This window comes from Choloepus didactylus, chromosome 15 (assembly GCF_015220235.1).
Source record: "Choloepus didactylus isolate mChoDid1 chromosome 15, mChoDid1.pri, whole genome shotgun sequence".
In the NCBI taxonomy this organism is placed as follows: Eukaryota; Metazoa; Chordata; class Mammalia; order Pilosa; family Megalonychidae; genus Choloepus; species Choloepus didactylus.
Genome location: NC_051321.1, coordinates 17,066,971 through 17,089,735, shown reverse-complemented (window position 1 = coordinate 17,089,735; position 22,765 = coordinate 17,066,971). Strand labels below are relative to the sequence as shown.

Genomic DNA, 22,765 nt, shown 5'->3' with positions numbered 1-22,765 from the left:
TGGATTGTATATCATGGATGATTGTATGGTGTGTGAATGTATTTCAATAAAACTGAATTTAATTAAAAAAAAAATATATTCCTACAAAGAAAACTCCAGGCCCTGATAGCATCACTGGTTAAATCTTAAAAAAAAAAAAAAGAAAAATTAAGAAAGAAATAATACATATTCTACACAAGATGATTCATAAAATATGTGATGATGAACACTTTTCAACTCATTTTGTGAAGCCATAATTACCTGATACAAAACCAAACTAAAATATTACAAAAAACTACAGGCACATGTCTCTTATAAACATAGACACAAAAATCTAATGATATGCTAGTAAACTAAATACAGAAATATTTTTAAATGATAATACACAATGACCAAGTGGGGTTTATTGCCTTAATGCAAGTTTGGTTTGACATTTAAAAATCAATCATTGCAAACCTTCCCATATTGACAGAATAAACAGGAAATTATTATTTTAATAAATGTAGGAAAAGCATTTGACAAAATTCAGCATTCATATATGACCAAAACTCTAGGTAAACTAGGAATAGAAATGGACTTCTTCAATTTAATAAAGAGCCTGTCTGCAAAGCCTACAGGAAACATCATATTTAATGGTGAAATATTGATTGCTAACATCATACTTAGTGATAAAATACTAAATACTTTCCTCCAAAGATTGATAATAAGACAAGGATGTTCATTCTCACCATTTCTATTCAGTGTGGTTCTGGATGTCCTAGCCATTCTAGCTATTTCAATAAAACAAGAAAAAAAGGCATAAATATTAGAAAGGAATAAATTTGCTGATTGCATGATTGTTTACATAAAAAATAATAAAAAATTACCAAACAACTACAAGAATTAATAAGTCAAAATAGTATGGTTTCAGGATACAAGATTTGTATACAAAAATGAATTAAGTTTTTATATACTAACAGCAAACAACTGGAAAATGGAATAGAAAATACCATTTACAACAGCATGAAAAAGTAAAATAGGATCAAATTTAACAGAAAAGTTGTTAGACTACATGGATAACATTGCTGAGAGAAGTTTAGGAAGACTTCAATAAGCAGAGAGATATGTCATGCTCATCGACTGGAAAATTCAATTTTGGTAATATATCAGTTCTCCTTAAATTGATCAGAGATTCAATTGGATGCCAACAGCAATGTCCTGTAGGCTGTCAAACATCGACCAGCTGATTCTAACATTTTCATAAACACAAATGTCTTAGAGAAGCGAAATCAGTTTCTAAAAAGAAGAACAAAATTTAAAGATTATACTCCCTGGCTTCAAAATTTACTAAAAAGCTACAGTAAGCAGATAAGAGGCCATTGGCTTAGGACTAGGCATATCAACCAATAGAACAGAAAAGAGTGCAGAAATAAACTTATGATGTATGGCAAATTGATTTTTGACAAACATGTCAAGGTAATTCAGTGGGGAAGGCAAACCCTTTTCAATAAATGGTGCTAGAACAATTGAACGTTAATTGCAAAACTTTTATTCTCAGCTCTTTCTTCACACCATATTAAAAATTAGCACAAAATGGGCATCCACCTAAATATAAAAGCCAAACTATAAAGCTACTAGAAGAAAATATAATAGAAAATCTTTGCCATCTTGGGATAGGCAAAGATTTCTTAAATGGGACAGAATCTTAAAAGAAAAACTAACAAATTAGACTTGTTCAAAATAAGTTTAAAAGATATGATTAAGAAAATGAAGAAAAGCCACAGACTTGGAAAAAATATTTGCAACGTATCTGCCAATGCACTGTTGTCCAGAATATAATGATGTCTTATAACTTAATACAATGGGAAACAACTAAATTAAAAAAGGAGAAAAGTATTTGAACTTCACAAAAGAGTGTATACTGATGACCAATAAGCATGTGAAAAGATGTTCAATATCTTTTTTTCATCAAGAAAATTCAAATTAAAACCATGAGTTATCATTATATATCCAATTTAACTAAAATTAGAAAGAATGACCATGCCAAGTATTGGGCAAGGATGTGGAGCAAGAAACTCTTATATGGTACTAGTGGGAATGTAAAATGGTAGAATCACTTTGGAAAACTGTTTTGCAATTTCTAAAATAGTTAAACATACATTTACTGTACAAACCTCAAGAAAATGAGACATGTTCACACAAAGTATGATACACTAATTTTTAGCAGCTTTATTCACAATAACCAAAAAGTGAACACAACTTAAACATCCATTAAGAGGTGAATGGGTAAACAAAATGGATATATCTATGCAATGGAATACTCATCAATAAAAATGAAAAATTGGCTGACATGCAAATGGATGAATCTCAAAATCTATGCTGACTGAAAGATGCTAGATGCAAAAGAGTAGATACTATATAAAATGCAAACTAATCTATAGTGATGACAAGCAGATCAATGGTTGCCTTGTTTAAGAGGGATAAACTGCAAAGGGGCACAAGATTCTTTTGTGGTTGGTAGATATATACTATTTCTTGATTGTGATGGTTTCTTGGGTGTATACAACTGTCAAAACCCATAGAATTGTACACTTTAAATGGTTGTAGTTTATATAAATTATTCCCCAACAAAACTGATAAAGAAAAAATAGTCCCTGAAGTCAAGTTGCCTATCAGACATCTGAAATATGAAAAAATATTTTGTAACACATCATCTTTAGAGCTTCTTTGGAAAAATCTGTAATATTACAGACATTTCAACAAAATATTTTATTCACTCTAGAGATCTTCAAAGGAGTACAGGAATTCCTTTAGAAACTGTGGAAATTTTGGTTTGCAGCATCTAGCAATCATTTTCTATAAAGCTCCTATAGATATAATCTATTTTAAATTGTTTTATTGATTCTCAGTTTCCCAGTGATAAATTTCCCATTTTCATTACTAAATGGTTTCTATCAGTATATTGCGTTTCCATGGCATTTTGTTATTTCGTAACATCCACAGGTCTGTACTGATTGCCTAACTAGAGCAAAGTTTGTAATATTATAATTGGGAGAATATCTATGTAAAACTAATGTCTACTATGTGCAAGAAACTGTGCTGGGACACACACACACACACACACACACACACACACACACACACACACTCTTTCAGGTGAAAAAATCTGAAGCTCAGAAAGTTAAGTGACATACCCAAGATTGCATGGTTGATGATAGGTAAACCTAGCTTCAAACCAAAGTTCATGCTTTCTCCAGTTGTCGGTGCTTTCTCCACATAATGAAGGGGGAAAAAATTAAAGGCAGGGAAAATCCATGGGCAGAAGAAGAAGTCCATTGTAGCCTTAGGACAGGGCATATAAACCAGAGTAGAGCAAGTGATATGCAGCATTCTCAGAGTGTTTCTTTCTCTTTCTTTCTTTACTCAGAAGCATGTTACGCAGTCAATTACACTTTTTAATTAAAAAACCTTTTAGAGAAACTCAAATACTTCTTTTTTTACCACAATCACTTCTTTATTATTAACTTTTACATTTGGTGCTTTTGAATAAGAATTCATTATTTAGCAGTTAAGGGCAAAAATAAAAATTAGATAAATATCACATGCACTGTAGTAGCCCTCTTACTTGGTGTCCTTTCTTCCAAAAATATGAATTTATTTTAATAGATTTGCTTCCATGGTACCTCATACTGTTGGTTATTTATACTTTTAGAAAGACCGTCTCTAGGTATTTCATAACATTTCCATATGAAACTTTAATCTCTGTAAGGGCAGGGACTTTTGTTTTGTTTAATGCTGTATCCCCAAAAGTGTGAAAGAGATAATTAGAAACTGATGACTACTTCAAAAGGAGAAATGCAAGATGTTGTGAGGACATGTAATTGGGGGACCTAGCTTGGTCTGGGTAGATAAAAAGACCTCCTGAGGAAGTGACCATTAGACTGAGATCTGAAGAATGATAGGATTAGCTGAGAGATTTAAGCACAGATGTCAGGTAGTTGGAGAGGACTGGGCTGGAGCTGTTAAATTTGAGAATCACCTAGGGAGAATGTATTGAAAGAACATGAACAGAACCCTGAGGAACTCAAGACAACAAGGAGAAAGCCAGCAAAGAGCCTGAGAAAGAAGCAAAAAGGTGCACAGGAGGAAATATAGGGAAGAGAGTATTTGAGGGATAATTTCCTCTGATGCTGAATGCTGGTGAACTAGAAATCAAGATAAGGACTAAGAAATAGCAATTGGTGACCTTTAGGAAAAACAAATTGAGGGGGAAGTAATGAAGGAGGAAGGGCAGAAGCCAGATTATAGAGGGTTGAGGCGTGGGAGGAGAGGATATGGTGACCATGAGCATAGGCAAGTCTTTAAAGAAGTTTCTCTGCGGATAAGCTATTAGGCCAGTAACAAAGGGGGATATGAGGCAGTTGGCAGTTTTTAATGAGGAAGGAGTGTCTTTTCTACTTTCTCTTTTTTTGAGATGGGAGATATTTGAGCATATGTAAATGCTCATGGACTAGAGCCCTTAGAGAGGGAGAGTTGAGGATTTGGGAGAGAAGTGAAGTTCCCTGAGAAGATAGGAAATGGTGTACAGGTGGCAAGGCTGGTGAGGTGTTTTGAGAAGAAAACAAAACAAAACAAAAATGAAAATCAAGAAACAACCTACATGGCCATCAATAGGGGACTCTTTAATTATCTGAGTATATATCTTCTTATACTTTTGTAAATATATTTGTACAGTAAATTCTACAAATGAAACTGCTGGGTCAAAGGGAAATTTTAAAAGATGTCACCAAAATATGCTCCTTAAAGCACTGATTCAATGATTTTTTTCCTACCAATTAGGAAGGAGAGTGCCTGTTTCCCTATATTAGTACCCCATGGAATTCTCAAACTGGATATTATCAATCATTTTAAGCTTTGCCAATCTGAAAAGTGAAGATATTATTCTCATTGTTGGTTTGATTTGTATTTCTCTAATTTCGTGTGAAGTTGAGTTTATTTCTCTGAATTTATTTATCACATATTTCTTTTAACTCTCTTCATATTCTTAGCCTACGTTTTTATTTTTTTCTTACTGATTTATATGAGCTTTTTGTATATTAAGGAAATTAGCCTTCTCTCATAATGTGTTATAAATATTATTTTCTGGTTTATCATTTCTCTTTGACTATATGTATAATGTATACATGTGCACATCATATAGAAACTTTAAATTTCTTTAAATCATCTTCAACAGTCTTTTCCTTTATGGCTTCTGGGTTTTGTCTTTGTCTTATAAAGGTTTTCCCTGTCTAAAGTTAATTAAAAAGTTTACCCATGTTTACTTCTGGTAATTTTTCTCTTCAGTTTTAACCATTTATATTATATACCCATCTAAAATTTATTTTGTTCTAAGGGGTTAAGGATCCAACTTTATTCCATTTTGTTATAATGGAAAGACCTCATAGGGGTAAAGCATAATTTCTCACTCTTAGGTATGATGTTATCTGTAGTTTTTTTGTGTTTGTTTGTTTTGTAGATGTTCTTTATCAAGTTGAGGAAATCCCTCCTCTATTCCTAGTTTGCTGAATTGGTATTGAATTTTTAAAAAAAGCTTTTTACACGTCTATTGATATGACAATATGATTTTTCTTCTTTAGTCTGTTGAAGAGATGAATTACGTTAATTGAATTTCAAATGTGGAAACTAGCCTGGCATTCCTGGAGTAAATCCCACTTGGTCACGGTGTATAATTCTTTTTTATACATTGTTGGAAATAATTTTATATATATATTTTTGAGGATTTTTGTACCTATTTTCATGAGAGATATTGGTCTGTAATTTTCCTTCCTCGTAAAGTCTTTATCTGGCGTTGATACTAGGGTGATGCTGGCCTCATAGAATGAGTTAGGAAGTTTTCCCTTTGCTTCTAATTTCTGGAATAGAATGTAGAGAATTGGCAATCATTTCTTCTTTAAATGTTTAGCAGAATTCACCAGTGAAACCATCCGAACTTGGTACTTTATATTTTGGAAGGTTATTAATTGTTGATTCAATTTTTTAATAGGTATAGGCCTATTCAGTTTATATGTTTCCTCTAGCGTGAGTTTTGGTAGATTTAGTCTTTCAAGGAATTGGTCCATTTCAGGTGAGTCAGTTCATAACATTCCTTTATTACCCTTTTGACGCCCATGGGATCAGTTGTGTTGTCCACTCTTTCATATCTGATATTAGCGATATGTGTCTCTTCTCTCTTTTTCTTGGTTAGCCTTGCTTAGAGGTTTTTCAATTTTATTTATCTTTTGAAAGATGAATAAAATTGGTTTTGGTTTTGTTGATCTTTCTTAATTTCCTATTTTCAGTTTCATTGATTTCTGCTCTGATTTTTATTTATTTATTTCTGCTTACTTTGGATTTAATTTTCTCTTCTTTTTTGAGTTTCTAAGCTGAAGTTTAGATTATTGGTTTTAGATCTTTCTTCTTTTCTGATATATGCATTAAATCCTATAAATTTCCCTTTAAGCACTGCTTTTGCTGCTTCCCACAATTTTTATTAAGTTGTATTTTCATTTTCATTTAGTTCAAAATATTTTGAATTTCTTTTGAGTCATCTTCTTTGACCCTTGTATTACTTGGAAGTGTGCTGTTTAATCTCCAAATATTTTGAGATTTTCTAACTAGCTTTCTCTGTTGATTTCTAATTTAATTCCATTGTGGTCTGAGAACATACTTTGTATGATGTCTTTTCTTTTAAACTTGTTAAGGTGTGCCTTATGGTCCAGGATGGTCAGTTGATTTTTGAGAAATATTTTAGGGTAATTCAATGAGAAAAGGATAGCTTTCTTCATCAAATGCTGCTGGAGCAACTGGATATCTATTTGTAATAAAAATAAATAAAAGTCCCCACCTGATCCTTTAAGTAGAGGTGGATCACAGACCTAACATTACAGTTAAACACCACAAAACGTCTAGAAGTAACAGGAGAAAATCTTTATGATCTTGGTATAAGTAAAGATTTCTTATGTAGGACACAAAAATTTGAACCATAAAGAAAACAACTGATAAATTGAATTTAATCAATAAAAAGAATATTAAGGGGAGGCGGGGCAAGATGGCAGACTGGTGAGCTGTATGTTTTAGTTACTCCTCCAGGAAAGTAGGTAAAAAGCCAGGAACTGCGTGGACTGGACACCACAGAGCAATCTGTCTTTGGGCATACTTCATACAACACTCATGAAAACGTGGAACTGCTGAGATCAGCGAAATCTGTAAGTTTTTGCGGCCAGGGGACCCGCGCCCCTCCCTGCCAGGCTCAGTCCCGGGGGAGGAGGGGCTGTCAGCTCCAGGAAGGAGAAGGGAGAATTGCAGTGGCTGCTCTTACCGGAAACTCATTCTACTGATTCAAACTCCAACCATAGATAGACTAAGGCCAGACACCAGAGACTCTGAGAGCAGCCAGCCCAGCAGAGAGGAGACAGGCATAGAAAAAAAACAACACGAAAAACTCCAAAATAAAAGCAGAGGATTTTTGGAGTTCTGGTGAACACAGAAAGGGGAAGGGCGGAGATCAGGCCTTGAGGCGCATATGCAAATCCCGAAGCAAGGCTGATCTCTCTGCCCTGGGCACTTTTCCTTAATGGCCCTGGTTGCTTTGTCTATTAGCATTTCAATAACCCATTAGATCTCTGAGGAGGGCCGTTTTTTTTTTTTTTTTTTTTAAAATCCTTTTTGCTTTTTCTAAAACAATTACTCTAAGAAGCTCAATACAGAAAGCTTCAAAGAATTGAAATTTGGGCACGTCAAGTCAAGAGCAGAACTAAGAGAACTCTGAGACAAAAGGCAATAATCCAGTGGCTGAGAAAATTCACTAAACAACACAACTTCCCAAGAAAAGGGGGGTGTCCGCTCACAGCCACCATCCTGGTGGACAGGAAACACTCCTGCCCATCGCCAGCCCCATAGCCCAGAGCTGCCCCAGACAACCCAGTGTGACGGAAGTGCTTCAAATAACAGGCACACACCACAAAACTGGGCGTGGACATTAGCCTTCCCTGCAACCTCAGCTGAATGTCCCAGAGCTGGGAAGGGGGAGCAGTGTGAATTAACAGAGCCCCATTCAGCCATCATTTGAGCTGACTGGGAGCCTCCCAACACAGCCCAGCAGCCCAGAACTGCCCTGGGGGGACGGCACTCACCTGTGACATAGCACAGTCATCCCTCAACAGAGGACCCGGGGTGCACAGCCTGGAAGAGGGGCCCACTTGCAAGTCTCAGGAGCCATACGCCAATACCAAAGACTTGTGGGTCAGTGGCAGAGACAAACTGTGGCAGGACTGAACTGAAGGATTAGACTATTGCAGTAGCTTTAAAACTCTAGGATCATCAGGGAGATTTGATTGTTAGGGCCACCCCCCCTCCCCGACTGCCCAGAAACACGCCCCACATACAGGGCAGGCAACACCAACTACACACGCAAGCTTGGGACACCAATTGGGCCCCACAAGACTCACTCCCCCACTCACCAAAAGGCTAAGCAGGGGAGATCTGGCTTGTGGAGAACAGGTGGCTCGTGGACGCCACCTGCTGGTTAGTTAGAGAAAGTGTACTCCACGAAGCTGTAGATCTGATAAATTAGAGATAAGGACTTCAACTGGTCTACAAACCCTAAAAGAACCCTACCAAGGTCAGCAAATGCCACGAGGCCAAAAACAACAGAAAATTATAAAGCATATGAAAAAAACCAGACGATATGGATAACCCAAGCCCAAGCACCCAAATCAAAAGAACAGAAGAGACGCACCTAGAGCAGCTACTCAAAGAACTAAAGATGAACAATGAGACCCTAGTACGGGATATGAAGGAAATCAAGAAGACCCTAGAAGAGCATAAAGAAGACATTGCAAGACTAAATAAAAAAATGGATGATCTTATGGAAATTAAAGAAACTGTTGACCAAATTAAAAAGATTCTGGACACTCATAGTACAAGACTAGAGGAAGTTGAACAACGAATCAGTGACCTGGAAGATGACAGAATGGAAAATGAAAACATAAAAGAAAGAATGGGGAAAAAAATTGAAAAACTCGAAATGGACCTCAGGGATATGATAGATAATATGAAACGTCCGAATATAAGACTCATTGGTGTCCCAGAAGGGGAAGAAAAGGGTAAAGGTCTAGGAAGAGTATTCAAAGAAATTGTTGGGGAAAACTTCCCAAATCTTCTAAACAACATAAATACACAAATCATAAATGCTCAGCGAACTCCAAATAGAATAAATCCAAAAAAACCCACTCCGAGACATATACTGATCACACTGTCAAACATAGAAGAGAAGGAGCAAGTTCTGAAAGCAGCAAGAGAAAAGCAATTCACCACATACAAAGGAAACAGCATAAGACTAAGTAGTGACTACTCAGCAGCCACCATGGAGGCGAGAAGGCAGTGGCACGATATATTTAAAATTCTGAGTGAGAGGAATTTCCAGCCAAGAATACTTTATCCAGCAAAGCTCTCCTTCAAATTTGAGGGAGAGCTTAAATTTTTCACAGACAAAGAAATGCTGAGAGAATTTGCTAACAAGAGACCTGCCCTACTGGAGATACTAAAGGGAGCCCTACAGACAGAGAAACAAAGACAGGACAGAGAGACTTGGAGAAAGGTTCAGTACTAAAGAGATTCGGTATGGGTACAATAAAGGATATTAATAGAGAGAGGGAAAAATATGGCAAACATAATCCAAAGGATAAGATGGCCGATTCAAGAAATGCCTTCACGGTTTTAACGTTGAATGTAAATGGATTAAACTCCCCAATTAAAAGATATAGATTCGCAGAATGGATCAAAAAAAATGAACCATCAATATGTTGCATACAAGAGACTCATCTTAGACACAGGGACACAAAGAAACTGAAAGTGAAAGGATGGAAAAAAATATTTCATGCAAGCTACAGCCAAAAGAAAGCAGGTGTAGCAATATTAATCTCAGATAAAATAGACTTCAAATGCAGGGATGTTTTGAGAGACAAAGAAGGCCACTACATACTAATAAAAGGGGCAATTCAGCAAGAAGAAATAACAATCGTAAATGTCTATGCACCCAATCAAGGTGCCACAAAATACATGAGAGAAACATTGGCAAAACTAAAGGAAGCAATTGATGTTTCCACAATAATTGTGGGAGACTTCAACACATCACTCTCTCCTATAGATAGATCAACCAGACAGAAGACCAATAAGGAAATTGAAAACCTAAACAATCTGATAAATGAATTAGATTTAACAGACATCTACAGGACATTACATCCCAAATCACCAGGATACACATACTTTTCTAGTGCTCACGGAACTTTCTCCAGAATAGATCATATGCTGGGACATAAAACAAGCCTCAATAAATTTAAAAAGATTGAAATTATTCAAAGCACATTCTCTGACCACAATGGAATACAATTAGAAGTCAATAACCATCAGAGACTTAGAAAATTCACAAATACCTGGAGGTTAAACAACACACTCCTAAACAATCAGTGGGTTAAAGAAGAAATAGCAAGAGAAATTGCTAAATATATAGAGACGAATGAAAATGAGAACACAACATACCAAAACCTATGGGATGCAGCAAAAGCAGTGCTAAGGGGGAAATTTATAGCACTAAACGCATATATTAAAAAGGAAGAAAGAGCCAAAATCAAAGAACTAATGGATCAACTGAAGAAGCTAGAAAATGAACAGCAAACCAATCCTAAACCAAGTACAAGAAAAGAAATAACAAGGATTAAAGCAGAAATAAATGACATAGAGAACAAAAAAACAATAGAAAGGATAAATATCACCAAAAGTTGGTTCTTTGAGAAGATCAACAAGATTGACAAGCCCCTAGCTAGACTGACAAAATCAAAAAGAGAGAAGACCTATATAAACAAAATAATGAATGAAAAAGGTGACATAACTGCAGATCCTGAAGAAATTAAAAAAATTATAAGAGGATATTATGAACAACTGTATGGCAACAAACTGGATAATGTAGAAGAAATGGACAATTTCCTGGAAACATATGAACAACCTAGACTGACCAGAGAAGAAATAGAAGACCTCAACCAACCCATCACAAGCAAAGAGATCCAATCAGTCATCAAAAATCTTCCCACAAATAAATGCCCAGGGCCAGATGGCTTCACAGGGGAATTCTACCAAACTTTCCAGAAAGAACTGACACCAATCTTACTCAAACTCTTTCAAAACATTGAAAAAAATGGAACACTACCTAACTCATTTTATGAAGCTAACATCAATCTAATACCAAAACCAGGCAAAGATGCTACAAAAAAGGAAAACTACCGGCCAATCTCCCTAATGAATATAGATGCAAAAATCCTCAACAAAATACTTGCAAATCGAATCCAAAGACACATTAAAAAAATCATACACCATGACCAAGTGGGGTTCATTCCAGGCATGCAAGGATGGTTCAACATAAGAAAAACAATCAATGTATTACAACACATTAAAACTCGAAAGGGAAAAATCAATTGATCATCTCAATAGATGCTGAAAAAGCATTTGACAAAATCCAACATCCCTTTTTGATAAAAACACTTCAAAAGGTAGGAATTGAAGGAAACTTCCTCAACATGATAAAGAGCATATATGAAAAACCCACAGCCAGCATAGTACTCAATGGTGAGAGACTGAAAGCCTTCCCTCTAAGATCAGGAACAAGACAAGGATGCCCGCTGTCACCACTGTTATTCAACATTGTGCTGGAAGTGCTAGCCAGGGCAATCCGGCAAGACAAAGAAATAAAAGGCATCCAAATTGGAAAAGAAGAAGTAAAACTGTCATTGTTTGCAGATGATATGATCTTATATCTAGAAAACACTGAGAAATCAACGATACACCTACTAGAGCTAATAAACAAATTTAGCAAAGTAGCGGGATACAAGATTAATGCACATAAGTCAGTAATGTTTCTATATGCTAGAAATGAACAAACTGAAGAGACACTCAAGAAAAAGATACCATTTTCAATAGCAACTAAAAAAATCAAGTACCTAGGAATAAACTTAACCAAAGATGTAAAAGACCTATACAAAGAAAACTACATAACTCTACTAAAAGAAATAGAAGGGGACCTTAAAAGATGGAAAAATATTCCATGTTCATGGATAGGAAGGCTAAATGTCATTAAGATGTCAATTCTACCCAAACTCATCTACAGATTCAATGCAATCCCAATCAAAATTCCAACAACCTACTTTGCAGACTTGGAAAAGCTAGTTATCAAATTTATTTGGAAAGGGAAGATGCCTCGAATTGCTAAAGACACTTTAAAAAAGAAAAACGAAGTGGGAGGACTTACACTCCCTGACTTTGAAGCTTATTATAAAGCCACAGTTGCCAAAACAGCATGGTACTGGCACAAAGATAGACATATAGATCAATGGAATCGAATTGAGAATTCAGAGATAGACCCTCAGATCTATGGCCGACTGATCTTTGATAAGGCCCCCAAAGTCACCGAACTGAGCCATAATGGTCTTTTCAACAAATGGGGCTGGGAGAGTTGGATATCCATATCCAAAAGAATGAAAGAGGACCCCTACCTCACCCCCTACACAAAAATTAACTCAAAATGGACCAAAGATCTCAATATAAAAGAAAGTACCATTAAACTCCTAGAAGATAATGTAGGAAAACATCTTCAAGACCTTGTATTAGGAGGCCACTTCCTAGACTTTACACCCAAAGCACAAGCAACAAAAGAGAAAATAGATAAATGGGAATTCCTCAAGCTTAGAAGTTTCTGCACCTCAAAGGAATTTCTCAAAAAGGTAAAGAGGCAGCCAACTCAATGGGAAAAAATTTTTGGAAACCATGTATCTGACAAAAGACTGATATCTTGCATATACAAAGAAATCCTACAACTCAATGACAATAGTACAGACAGCCCAATTATAAAATGGGCAAAAGATATGAAAAGACAGTTCTCTGAAGAGGAAATACAAATGGCCAAGAAACACATGAAAAAATGTTCAGCTTCACTAGCTATTAGAGAGATGCAAATTAAGACCACAATGAGATACCATCTAACACCGGTTAGAATGGCTGCCATTAAACAAACAGGAAACTACAAATGCTGGAGGGGATGTGGAGAAATTGGAACTCTTATTCATTGTTGGTGGGACTGTATAATGGTTCAGCCACTCTGGAAGTCAGTCTGGCAGCTCCTTAGAAAACTAGAGATAGAGCTACCATTCGATCCAGCGATTGCACTTCTCGGGATATACCCGGAAGATCGGAAAGCAGTGACACGAACAGATATCTGCACGCCAATGTTCATAGCAGCATTATTCACAATTGCCAAGAGATGGAAACAACCCAAATGTCCATCAACAGATGAGTGGATAAATAAAATGTGGTATATACACACAATGGAATACTACGCGGCAGTGAGAAGGAACGATCTGGTGAAACATATGACAACATGGATGAACCTTGAAGACATAATGCTGAGCGAAATAAGCCAGGCACAAAAAGAGAAATATTATATGCTACCACTAATGTGAACTTTGAAAAATGTAAAACAAATGGTTTATAATGTAGAATGTAGGGGAACTAGCAGTAGAGAGCAATTAAGGAAGGGGGAACAATAATCCAAGAAGAACAGATAAGCTATTTAACGTTCTGGGGATGCCCAGAAATGACTATGGTCTGTTAATTTCTGATGGATGTAGTAGGAACAAGTTCACTGAAATGTTGCTATAGTATGTAACTTTCTTGGGGTAAAGTAGGAACATGTTGGAAGTTAAGCAGTTATCTTAGGTTAGTTGTCTTTTTCTTACTCCCTTGCTATGGTCTCTTTGAAATGTTCTTTTATTGTATGTTTGTTTTCTTTTTAACTTTTTTTTTCATACAGTTGATTTGAAAAAAGAAGGGAAAGTTAAAAAAAAAAAAAAAAGAAAAAAGACAAACAAGGAGAAAAAAAAAAAAAAAAAAACGATGTAGTGCCCCCTTGAGGAGCCTGTGGAGAATGCAGGGGTATTCGCCTACCCCACCTCCATGGTTGCTAACATGACCACAGACATAGGGGACTGGTGGTTTGATGGGTTGAGCCCTCTACCATAAGTTTTACCCTTGGGAAGACGGTTGCTGCAAAGGAGAGGCTAGGCCTCCCTGTATTTGTGCCTAAGAGTCTCCTCCTGAATGCCTCTTTGTTGCTCAGATGTGGCCCTCTCTCTCTGGCTAAGCCAACTTGAAAGGTGAAATCACTGCCCTCCCCCCTACGTGGGATCAGACACCCAGGGAAGTGAATCTCCCTGGCAACGTGGAATATGACTCCCGGGGAGGAATGTAGACCCGGCATCGTGGGATGGAGAACATCTTCTTGACCAAAAGGGGGATGTGAAAGGAAATGAAATAAGCTTCAGTGGCAGAGAGATTCCAAAACGAGCCGAGAGATCACTCTGGTGGGCACTCTTACGCACACTTTAGACAACCTTTTTTAGGTTCTAAAGAATTGGGGTAGCTGGTGGTGGATACCTGAAACTATTAAACTACAACCCAGAACCCATGAATCTCGAAGACAGTTGTATAAAAATGTAGCTTATGAGGGGTGACAGTGGGATTGGGAATGCCATAAGGACCAAACTCCACTTTGTCTAGTTTATGGATCGATGTGTAGAAAAGTAGGGGAAGCAAACAAACAGACAAAGGTACCTAGTGTTCTTTTTTACTTCAATTGCTCTTTTTCACTCTAATTATTATTCTTGTTATTTTTGTGTGTGTGCTAATGAAGGTGTCAGGGATTGATTTAGGTGATGAATGTACAACTATGTAATGGTACTGTAAACAATCGAAAGTACAATTTGTTTTGTATGACTGCGTGGTATGTGAATATATCTCAATAAAATGATGATTAAAAAAAAAAAAAAAAAGAATATTAAGAACTTTCACAACTTACTAACAAGAAGCAAACAAGCCAATTAATAATGAACAAAATATTTGAATAGACATTTTAAAAAAGAAGTTATACTGTTGGCCAATACACACTTGAAGAGATGTTTGACATTTTCAGTCATTAGAAAGAAAGCAAATTAAAATTACAATTAGTTACTACCAAAATGCCTCAATTTGAAAAGATTAACCATGCTAAGTATGGCAAGGACTTGAGACAACTGGATTACTGTTATATATTGATTGTGGGAATGTAAAATGGAATAAGCCCTTTGAAAACACTTGGGCAGTTTCAGATAAAGTTAAGTATATACTACCTGTTTATCCAAGATAAATGAAAACATATGTCCACATAAAGATTTGTACATAACAGCTTTATTCATAATTGGTAAAACCCAGTAGGTGAAGGAATAAAAAGATTGGAGTATATTCATACAATGAAATACTACACAGTAATAAAAATGAACAAACTGCTGGTGTATAGCAATATGTATCAATATTAAAAAACATTTTGCAGAGTGTAAGAAGCCAGATACAGTGTATATTCTATATGATACTGTTTATATGGAATTTTAGAAAAACTAATCTTCTATAGTGATAGAAAATACATCAGTGTTTGTCTAGGTCTGGAGGTTGAGGGGAGGGAGATTGACTGCAGGAAGATGTGAGTGACCTTTTGAGTGTGATCAAAATATTTTATATCCTGACTCTGTAGAGGTGTTTACCTGAGTGTACTGTATACTTAAAATGGGTACAGTTTTCTTAAATATGAATTTAACTCAATAAAGTTGATTTAAAATAATATTATGTAGTAGGTGCTATAACAGTTATGGACTAGTAGCCTTGGGTAGATAGCAGAGAGGCACTTAGCATAGGTTGGCCATGCACAATATTCTAGAAGGGATGTGTCTTACAGGGTGAATTGGAGTTTGTTATAGGGAGAAAAGAAGGGCTCTCTGTGTTGAAGAAATATTATTCCCAATATTTTGGTATCTTGTATCCATATAGTGAATTCTAGGCAATGCCATTTTAAATATGCTTTAGTTAGGAAGAATAATTTTTTCTTGTTATCTGATTAGGAAGCTTGTTTATTTAGTGTTACTACGTTATTTTGAATTCTTTGGTAGCCTAACCATCATCTAACTTATTCTTCTGTACCCAGTTGGTGTACAGTGATTCCTTGTCAGTTTATTAAAAAGAGTTCCTAGGTGGCCAAGGAAATCCAGTTGGGGATTAAAACTGATCATATGCTCCTTAAATTATACTATGTGAAAAAAGTTAATAATTGCTGACATATTTAAGTGAAGGCCTAAATACTTAAAATAATTTTTTGTTTGTTTATTTCAAGAAATTAAGTCAATGGAACATGATAGTAGCCAGTTAAATGAACTTCAGAAACAAAAGAATGAATTAATACAAGAATTATTTACTCTTCAGAGAAAACTTAAAGGTATTACCTTTATGAGTTTATTTTTCAGATGAAAATAAATACTTACATGGGAGGGTTATATTATTTTTTCAAAATGTATGTATTTGTTGGGCTACAGTGCAGTTATTGGTATAAAGAAGTAATAGATAAATCCCTGAATTGATCAGTGTTAGATTTGGTGTTTTTAGTGTCACAACTTTTGTTAAAATCTTTTCTGTATCTTTAATTGCTATATTAAAATAGGAAAATGTGAATCACTACTATGCATATTTTTACATGCAAGCACCAAAAATTAGAGTATTGTTCTTATGAATGGATAAAGATTACTCTTATGTTTAATGTTTAAAAGATTGTAACATTTTCTGGATTCTTTAGTTTTTGAAGATAAAGAGAATGAGGCGATTTGTACTACCAAATACCTAGAGGCAGAAAAAATAAAAATCAAGGAAAAGCCTCAAAATGATGCTGAATGCTTAAGGTAAGTGTTACTGATCACGCTTTGGTACAAAATCTGGTAATTTTTCAAATTGTCAAGTAGATTTTGGAATACAGCCAAGTAAATAGATTTGTATTCAAGTTCTGGATGAAAATGTTTCCTTCTATGTGTATTCTGAAGCATGCTAAGAAAAAAACACTTAACTGGTTAGAAAACGCTACACGTAAGTTTCATGATGCGTTGGGTTGATAAATACTGAAATCAATTTTATCTTTTCTTTTACTCCATGGCTTCCATTTTATTCATATCCCAATAAAGAAGACAAAATATTGGTTCTTCAACTCTATCTTCTATTATTCCTAACTTTTTGGGAAATAATTGAAATTATTTCTAGCCTTTCTAGATTCCAGAAAAAAAACTTCACAATTTACTATTTTACTTGAAATTTCTTACTCTGGTTATATGCCTAAAACCTGAAAAAGTATTTTCTATATGTAATATTTTAGATGCTTTTTATGCATTTGGATAATGAAAGAATGGCTGATATTTGAAATGACATAGTCACAAATACAAGGAGAAAAGGCCACAAGTTTATTAATTTGACTAATATTTATTAATAATTCAGTGTTACATTTGCTATCTTTATTTTAATATAAGAAAAGAAATCTCTTACTGAATCTATGAAGAAGTAAAAGAAGCCTTTTTTCACATAAATCATATAGGAAATATGTCCATTAGAGCTGAACAAATGCTTCATATTAGCAGTGTATTGCCTTAGGCCTTAATTTTTAGTGGATTGTGAGAAAATATTTGCAATTTAATTTTATGTTACATTTTATAAGCATAGAATATCCATCTCTTGAGTGATATGTACAATGACAATCTGCTCATTGATTTTTTTTACACTTCTAAAAATGGCATTGCCCACTGGCATCATTAAGGTCTTCCAATATGAGCTCCAGTTTTGTGGGTTTATCACTCAGTCATAAAAATTCACTCTTGGTTAAAATTAAACATAAAAAGTCTGTTAGAAGGTGCTTTTTTCTTCACAAATGGTGGCAAAGGAAATTTGGATAGAAAGACTCATCAGTCTGTGTACTTAGTCTGCTCATTGCATTTTAGCAGTTATAAATGAGATGCCAGTATTGATCCATTTCCACTTTAAATTCTTTGATATGTATAGTTTAGTTTTCCTGTCAGTATGTTCCATGAAAGTTATCCTTAGTGTAAAGTGCAGAGTAAAACTGCTGCTTGTAAAGATTTTAGGAAAGAGGGCCATTAGTCTTATAATTAGTGCAATAACAAAAAGCTGATGATGACTCTGCTGGTTTGAATCTGTTATGTACCCCATAAAAGACTGTATTCTTTTAATCCACTCTTGTGGGGGCAGACTTGTGGATGGGACCTTTTGATTCGATTATTTCCGATGAGATGTGACCCTGCCCATTCAAGGTAGGTCTTAAATTAGTTTACTGGAGACCTTAAGATACCTTAGGGAGAAAGAGAGAGCTCAGAGCTGACACAGATGCAGACTCTTGGAGATGCAGATAGAAAGACATTTGGAGATACTAAGCTGAGAGATGAAGCCCAGAGTTTGCCTGGAGGAGCTAAGTGAGAAACCACAGATTTTTAAAGAGAAAGCTACTGAAATCAGAAGCTAAAAGCAATGCAACCTAGGAGCAGAGGACAGCACATGCCAGCTACCTGCCTTCCTAGCTGATAGAGGTATTCAGGACGCCATTGGCCTTTCTTCAGTGAAGGTATCCTCTTCTTGATGCCTTTATTTGGACACTTTTATGGGCTTAGAACTGTATATTTGTAATTTAATAAATCCCCTTTACAAAAGCCAATCTCTTTCTGGTATATTGGATTTTGGCAGCTTTAGTGAACCAGAACAATGACAAGAAATGATAAGACATTATCATATGAAATCATAGAGGCCAAAATCAAGGTGGTTTCATCTTCAAATTTTGGAGAATAGTGTTTACATCTATGTGACCAAATGTATACTGAATTCTACAATAGTTGCATTTGTCTTAATCATTCAGGTCAGATCCACACTAGTATGGGTGTTTTTATAACAGAGGTTTTCAAACTCAGCACTGTTGGCATTTTGGACCAGATCATTCTTTCTTGTAGGGAGCTGTCCTAAGCATTGTAAGATGTTTAGGAGCATATCTGGTCTCTATCCACTAGATACCAATAGCACCCCCATCCCCAGTGGTGACAACCATACGTGTCTTCAGATATTGCCAAATGCCCCCCAGATGGAGGGAAAATCACCCCCAGTGAGAACCAGTTTAATTGTAGCAGTTATTATAATTATCATTTTACTTTCATTAAACTTTGACCAGTAAGAAAGCAATAACAAAAAAAAAATTATATTAGTTCATCTCTATGAGCATATTGTTTCTACTTTTAGTAATTAAAATATTTTTATACATGTTTTATTCAGTCTGTATTATTGAGGTTCTTTTATAATGATTAGTTTTTTTTTAAGTTAATGTGCTATGTTCTGGTTATTTGTTGGACCCTATCTTCATGTCGTCCGTTAATGTAGAGAGCCAGTACTTTATATTCACAATGGTTTAATGGTCTCTGCTTTAGATAATCATTCCCTATTTATAAATATCAAGATATTTGTTTATTTACAAGATTATAGTTTGAAGAAGGTGGGATTGTTAACACATGCTAAAGCAGCTAACCACACAATATGGTTATGATTAATACTTGAGCCAGAGATTGGTTTAATTTATCAGAAACCTCCAGGAAAGTTGTATAACCATGAATGAACTAGTGTTTTCATATAGTCCAGGGAGCACAGATGATAAATTTCAGATCATAAAAAGCAGAAAGCGTAATGGTAAGATCACAGGTCCTTTTGAATTCTAGCTCTCATACTTTACCAAGTTAGTGACTGTTCTAGTTTGCTAATGCTGCGGAACGCAAAACACCAGAAACGGATTGGCTTTTATAAAAAGGGGGTTTATTTGGCTACACAGTTACAGTCTTAAGGCCATAAAGTGCCCAAGGTAACACATCAGTAATTGGGTACCTTCACTGGAGGATGGCCAATGGCGTCCAGAAAACCTCTGTTAGCTGGAAAGGCACGTGGATGGTGTCTGCTCCAAAGTTCTGGTTTCAAAATGGCTTTCTCCCAGGACGTTCCTCTCTAGCAAGCTTGCTCCTCTTCAAAATGTCACTCACAGCTGCACTGAGTTCCTTCTCTTTGAGTCAGCTCATTTATATGGCTCTACTGATCAAGGCCCACCCTAAATGGGTGGGGCCAGGCCTCCATGGGAATATCTCATCAGAGTCATCACCCACAGCTGGGTGGGGAACATTCCAAGCAAATCTAAACAGCACCAAAACATCTGCCCCACAAGACTACATCAAAGATAATGGCGTTTGGGGGACACAATACATTCAAACTGGCACAGTGAGCTTGGACAAGCCATTGAACTTGTCCATGACTCAGTCTCCACATCTATAAAATGGGGATATAACAGTATCTACCTTACAATGTTATGTAAAAAATAAGTGACTTAGTATATAAAAAATCCTTAGAATGGTGGCTGGCACATAGTAATTGCTTATAAGTATTAGGTATTATCACTTATGATTTCAAGACTTTCTGGCTTCTTTGTTATTTCTTCTGCCTATTCTTTAAATGCAGATGGTCCTCAAAGTTTAATCATTAGTCCTTTTCTTACATTGTATCCTCTATGTGCTATCTCACCTGGTCTGGTGGTTTTAGCCATCATCTATAGATAATTTCTAAATCTTTATCCCTAACTCCTCTTTCCTAAACTCAAGTCCTGAATCTCCAACAGTCTGTAGTAAACATAGAAATAGATCTAAAGTGATACTGCCTTGATTTAAAAACAAACAAAAACCCAAACAAAATCATTATCAAAAGTTTAAGGGTTTTCATAATATTTGCATATCCATCATCTTCTTGTATTTTTGTGACATTTCTTATACTACTATTTCATCAGAATGCTATTTTTAGTATCCCAAATATGTTATAGGCTTTCACACCTCTGTATCCTTCTTACCTTCTTCTCCTCAGCTAAAATCCAACTTAGTCGTCAAGACCTATGTCAGATGTTATCTTCTATGGATATTGCTAAAGTCAGAAATATAGCAGACATTCTTGACATGGTCATAAATCTCACCATTCTCATCCTATCCCAGTCCATCTCCAAGTCTTATTGATTTTATCTCCAACATATTTTTTGAATCCTTCCACTTCTCCATCTGTGTTGCTACCACCCAAATTATAGCCATTGTCCTCCTTCACCTGTTTGACTGTAACAATCTCTGCTCTTCTCTTACCCACTCTTGCACCTTCCAATCCATTATAAATTGGATCATGTCAGTTCCCTGATTCAAAATTATTCAGTGGCTTCATAGTGAACTTGGAGTAAAACCTAAAGTCCTTAAAGTAGCGTACATGGCTTTCACAATATGGCCTCTGACCATCTTCCTGATGTTATCATTAACCTTCTCACTCCGTCCCCTCAAACACTCCAAGCTTCCTCCCACCTAAGCACCTTTGTGCATGCTCTTCCTTCTCCTGAAATTATCTGTCTGCCAATCTGCCTGAGTATTTCCTACCAGGTAGGCCATACTCCATCCTTTAGGTCTCAATTTAAAGGCCTTCCTCAGAGAAGCTCTCCTTGACCCTCTGGTCTAAATTATGTAACCTAGATTATTTTCTCTACTAGCTAAGTGTATTTTTATTTAATCCCTGGGATAGCCCCATTTTGGAATGGAATGTTTTTCCCACACCTGATTTTTTTTTTCTTCTGTGTAGAAAAAGGCTTTACTAGTTTAACCCTAACTTTGCCTTCTTCCAGTCTTCACTTCGTATCCTAAACTGGGGAGGATTGACTCAATCTGATTTGTGAGTTAAACTATCTTTTTGGATGTTGTCCTGCTTCAGAGCATGTGTTCCACTCTTCTCTACTCCATAAGTTTTATAGTGATGGGACCCCATGAGAGAAAGCTTGTGGGGTCCATTGCTGCCTTTTAGGGTGTAAGTTAAGTTAGTATAATTCTGGAGTACAATATTAGAATGGCCCTTGCTTGCAGATGTAAGTAACGTTCTCCATTATCTGCTGTATCAGTACTAAATGTGATGTTTTCACCTCCTTCTGCCTTCCTTATTTCTTAATTGGGCAGAACTCAAGCAGGAAAGAGTGGTATATATTGAATGCTCTCAAATTCCCGACAACTATTACTTTTATTTTATTTTTATTTATATTATTACTATATTATTATTTATATGTTATTTTTACTATTTATTATTTATTTTATTTTTAATTAATTAATCAATTAATTTTATTTATTTATTACCCAAAACAAGGATCCCCCATACATGGTCCTTGAACATGATTTTTATTTTCTCCGAACAGTAACATAACAGACAACTTTTAAAATTTCAGGCATTTTTCTTACCGACAAAACTTTTTAGACTGGTTTTAAATTTCTTACAACCAATACTTGTGTTTATTTAATAGAGCAGGGAGTTTTCTTTAATAAATAAAGCTGCAGAGTCAACAGCATAGGATTGTTATTCTGAATACTTGAAGATAGTGTGATTTTGTGAAGAATATATTTGCAATGGAAACTGCACAAAAGTTAATATACACCTGCTACTGAGAAACTCTTAATGCATTTATATGAAGTATAAAGCAGTGCTGTTGCCTTTTCAGTGAAAAAGTCATCTAGTTCACATTAGAGAGGGTGAAAGGATTTTAATACTATAATATGTTTTTGTCATCTTATAAATCTAAGGACCATCAATGTGACCAACTATTGTTGGGGAGGGAGGGATCCTGATAGTTCTCTCTTACTCCAAATCCTGGGTTAGTTGGGTTAGGGCATCTCCTTTTACCACATTTTTTCTGTATCCCCCACCAGACAAAAGGGGTTTGTTTATAAAGGTAAACATACGAAAATGAAAATAAAAACCCCAAAATTGTATTACTATATTAAAAATACCA

At 35.6% G+C, this 22,765-nt stretch overlaps 1 protein-coding gene across 1 annotated transcript in view; it reads left to right on the top strand.

Moving 5' to 3' along the window:
- The window catches only part of CCDC172 (coiled-coil domain containing 172), a 120,938-nt gene that overhangs the window by 63,442 nt on the left and 34,731 nt on the right, over window positions 1–22,765 (top strand). The window contains exons 5-6 of the mRNA XM_037803877.1: window positions 16,238–16,339; window positions 16,694–16,796. Of these exons, the coding sequence (XP_037659805.1) occupies window positions 16,238–16,339; window positions 16,694–16,796 (205 nt within the window). The remainder of the gene's footprint in view (window positions 1–16,237; window positions 16,340–16,693; window positions 16,797–22,765) is intronic.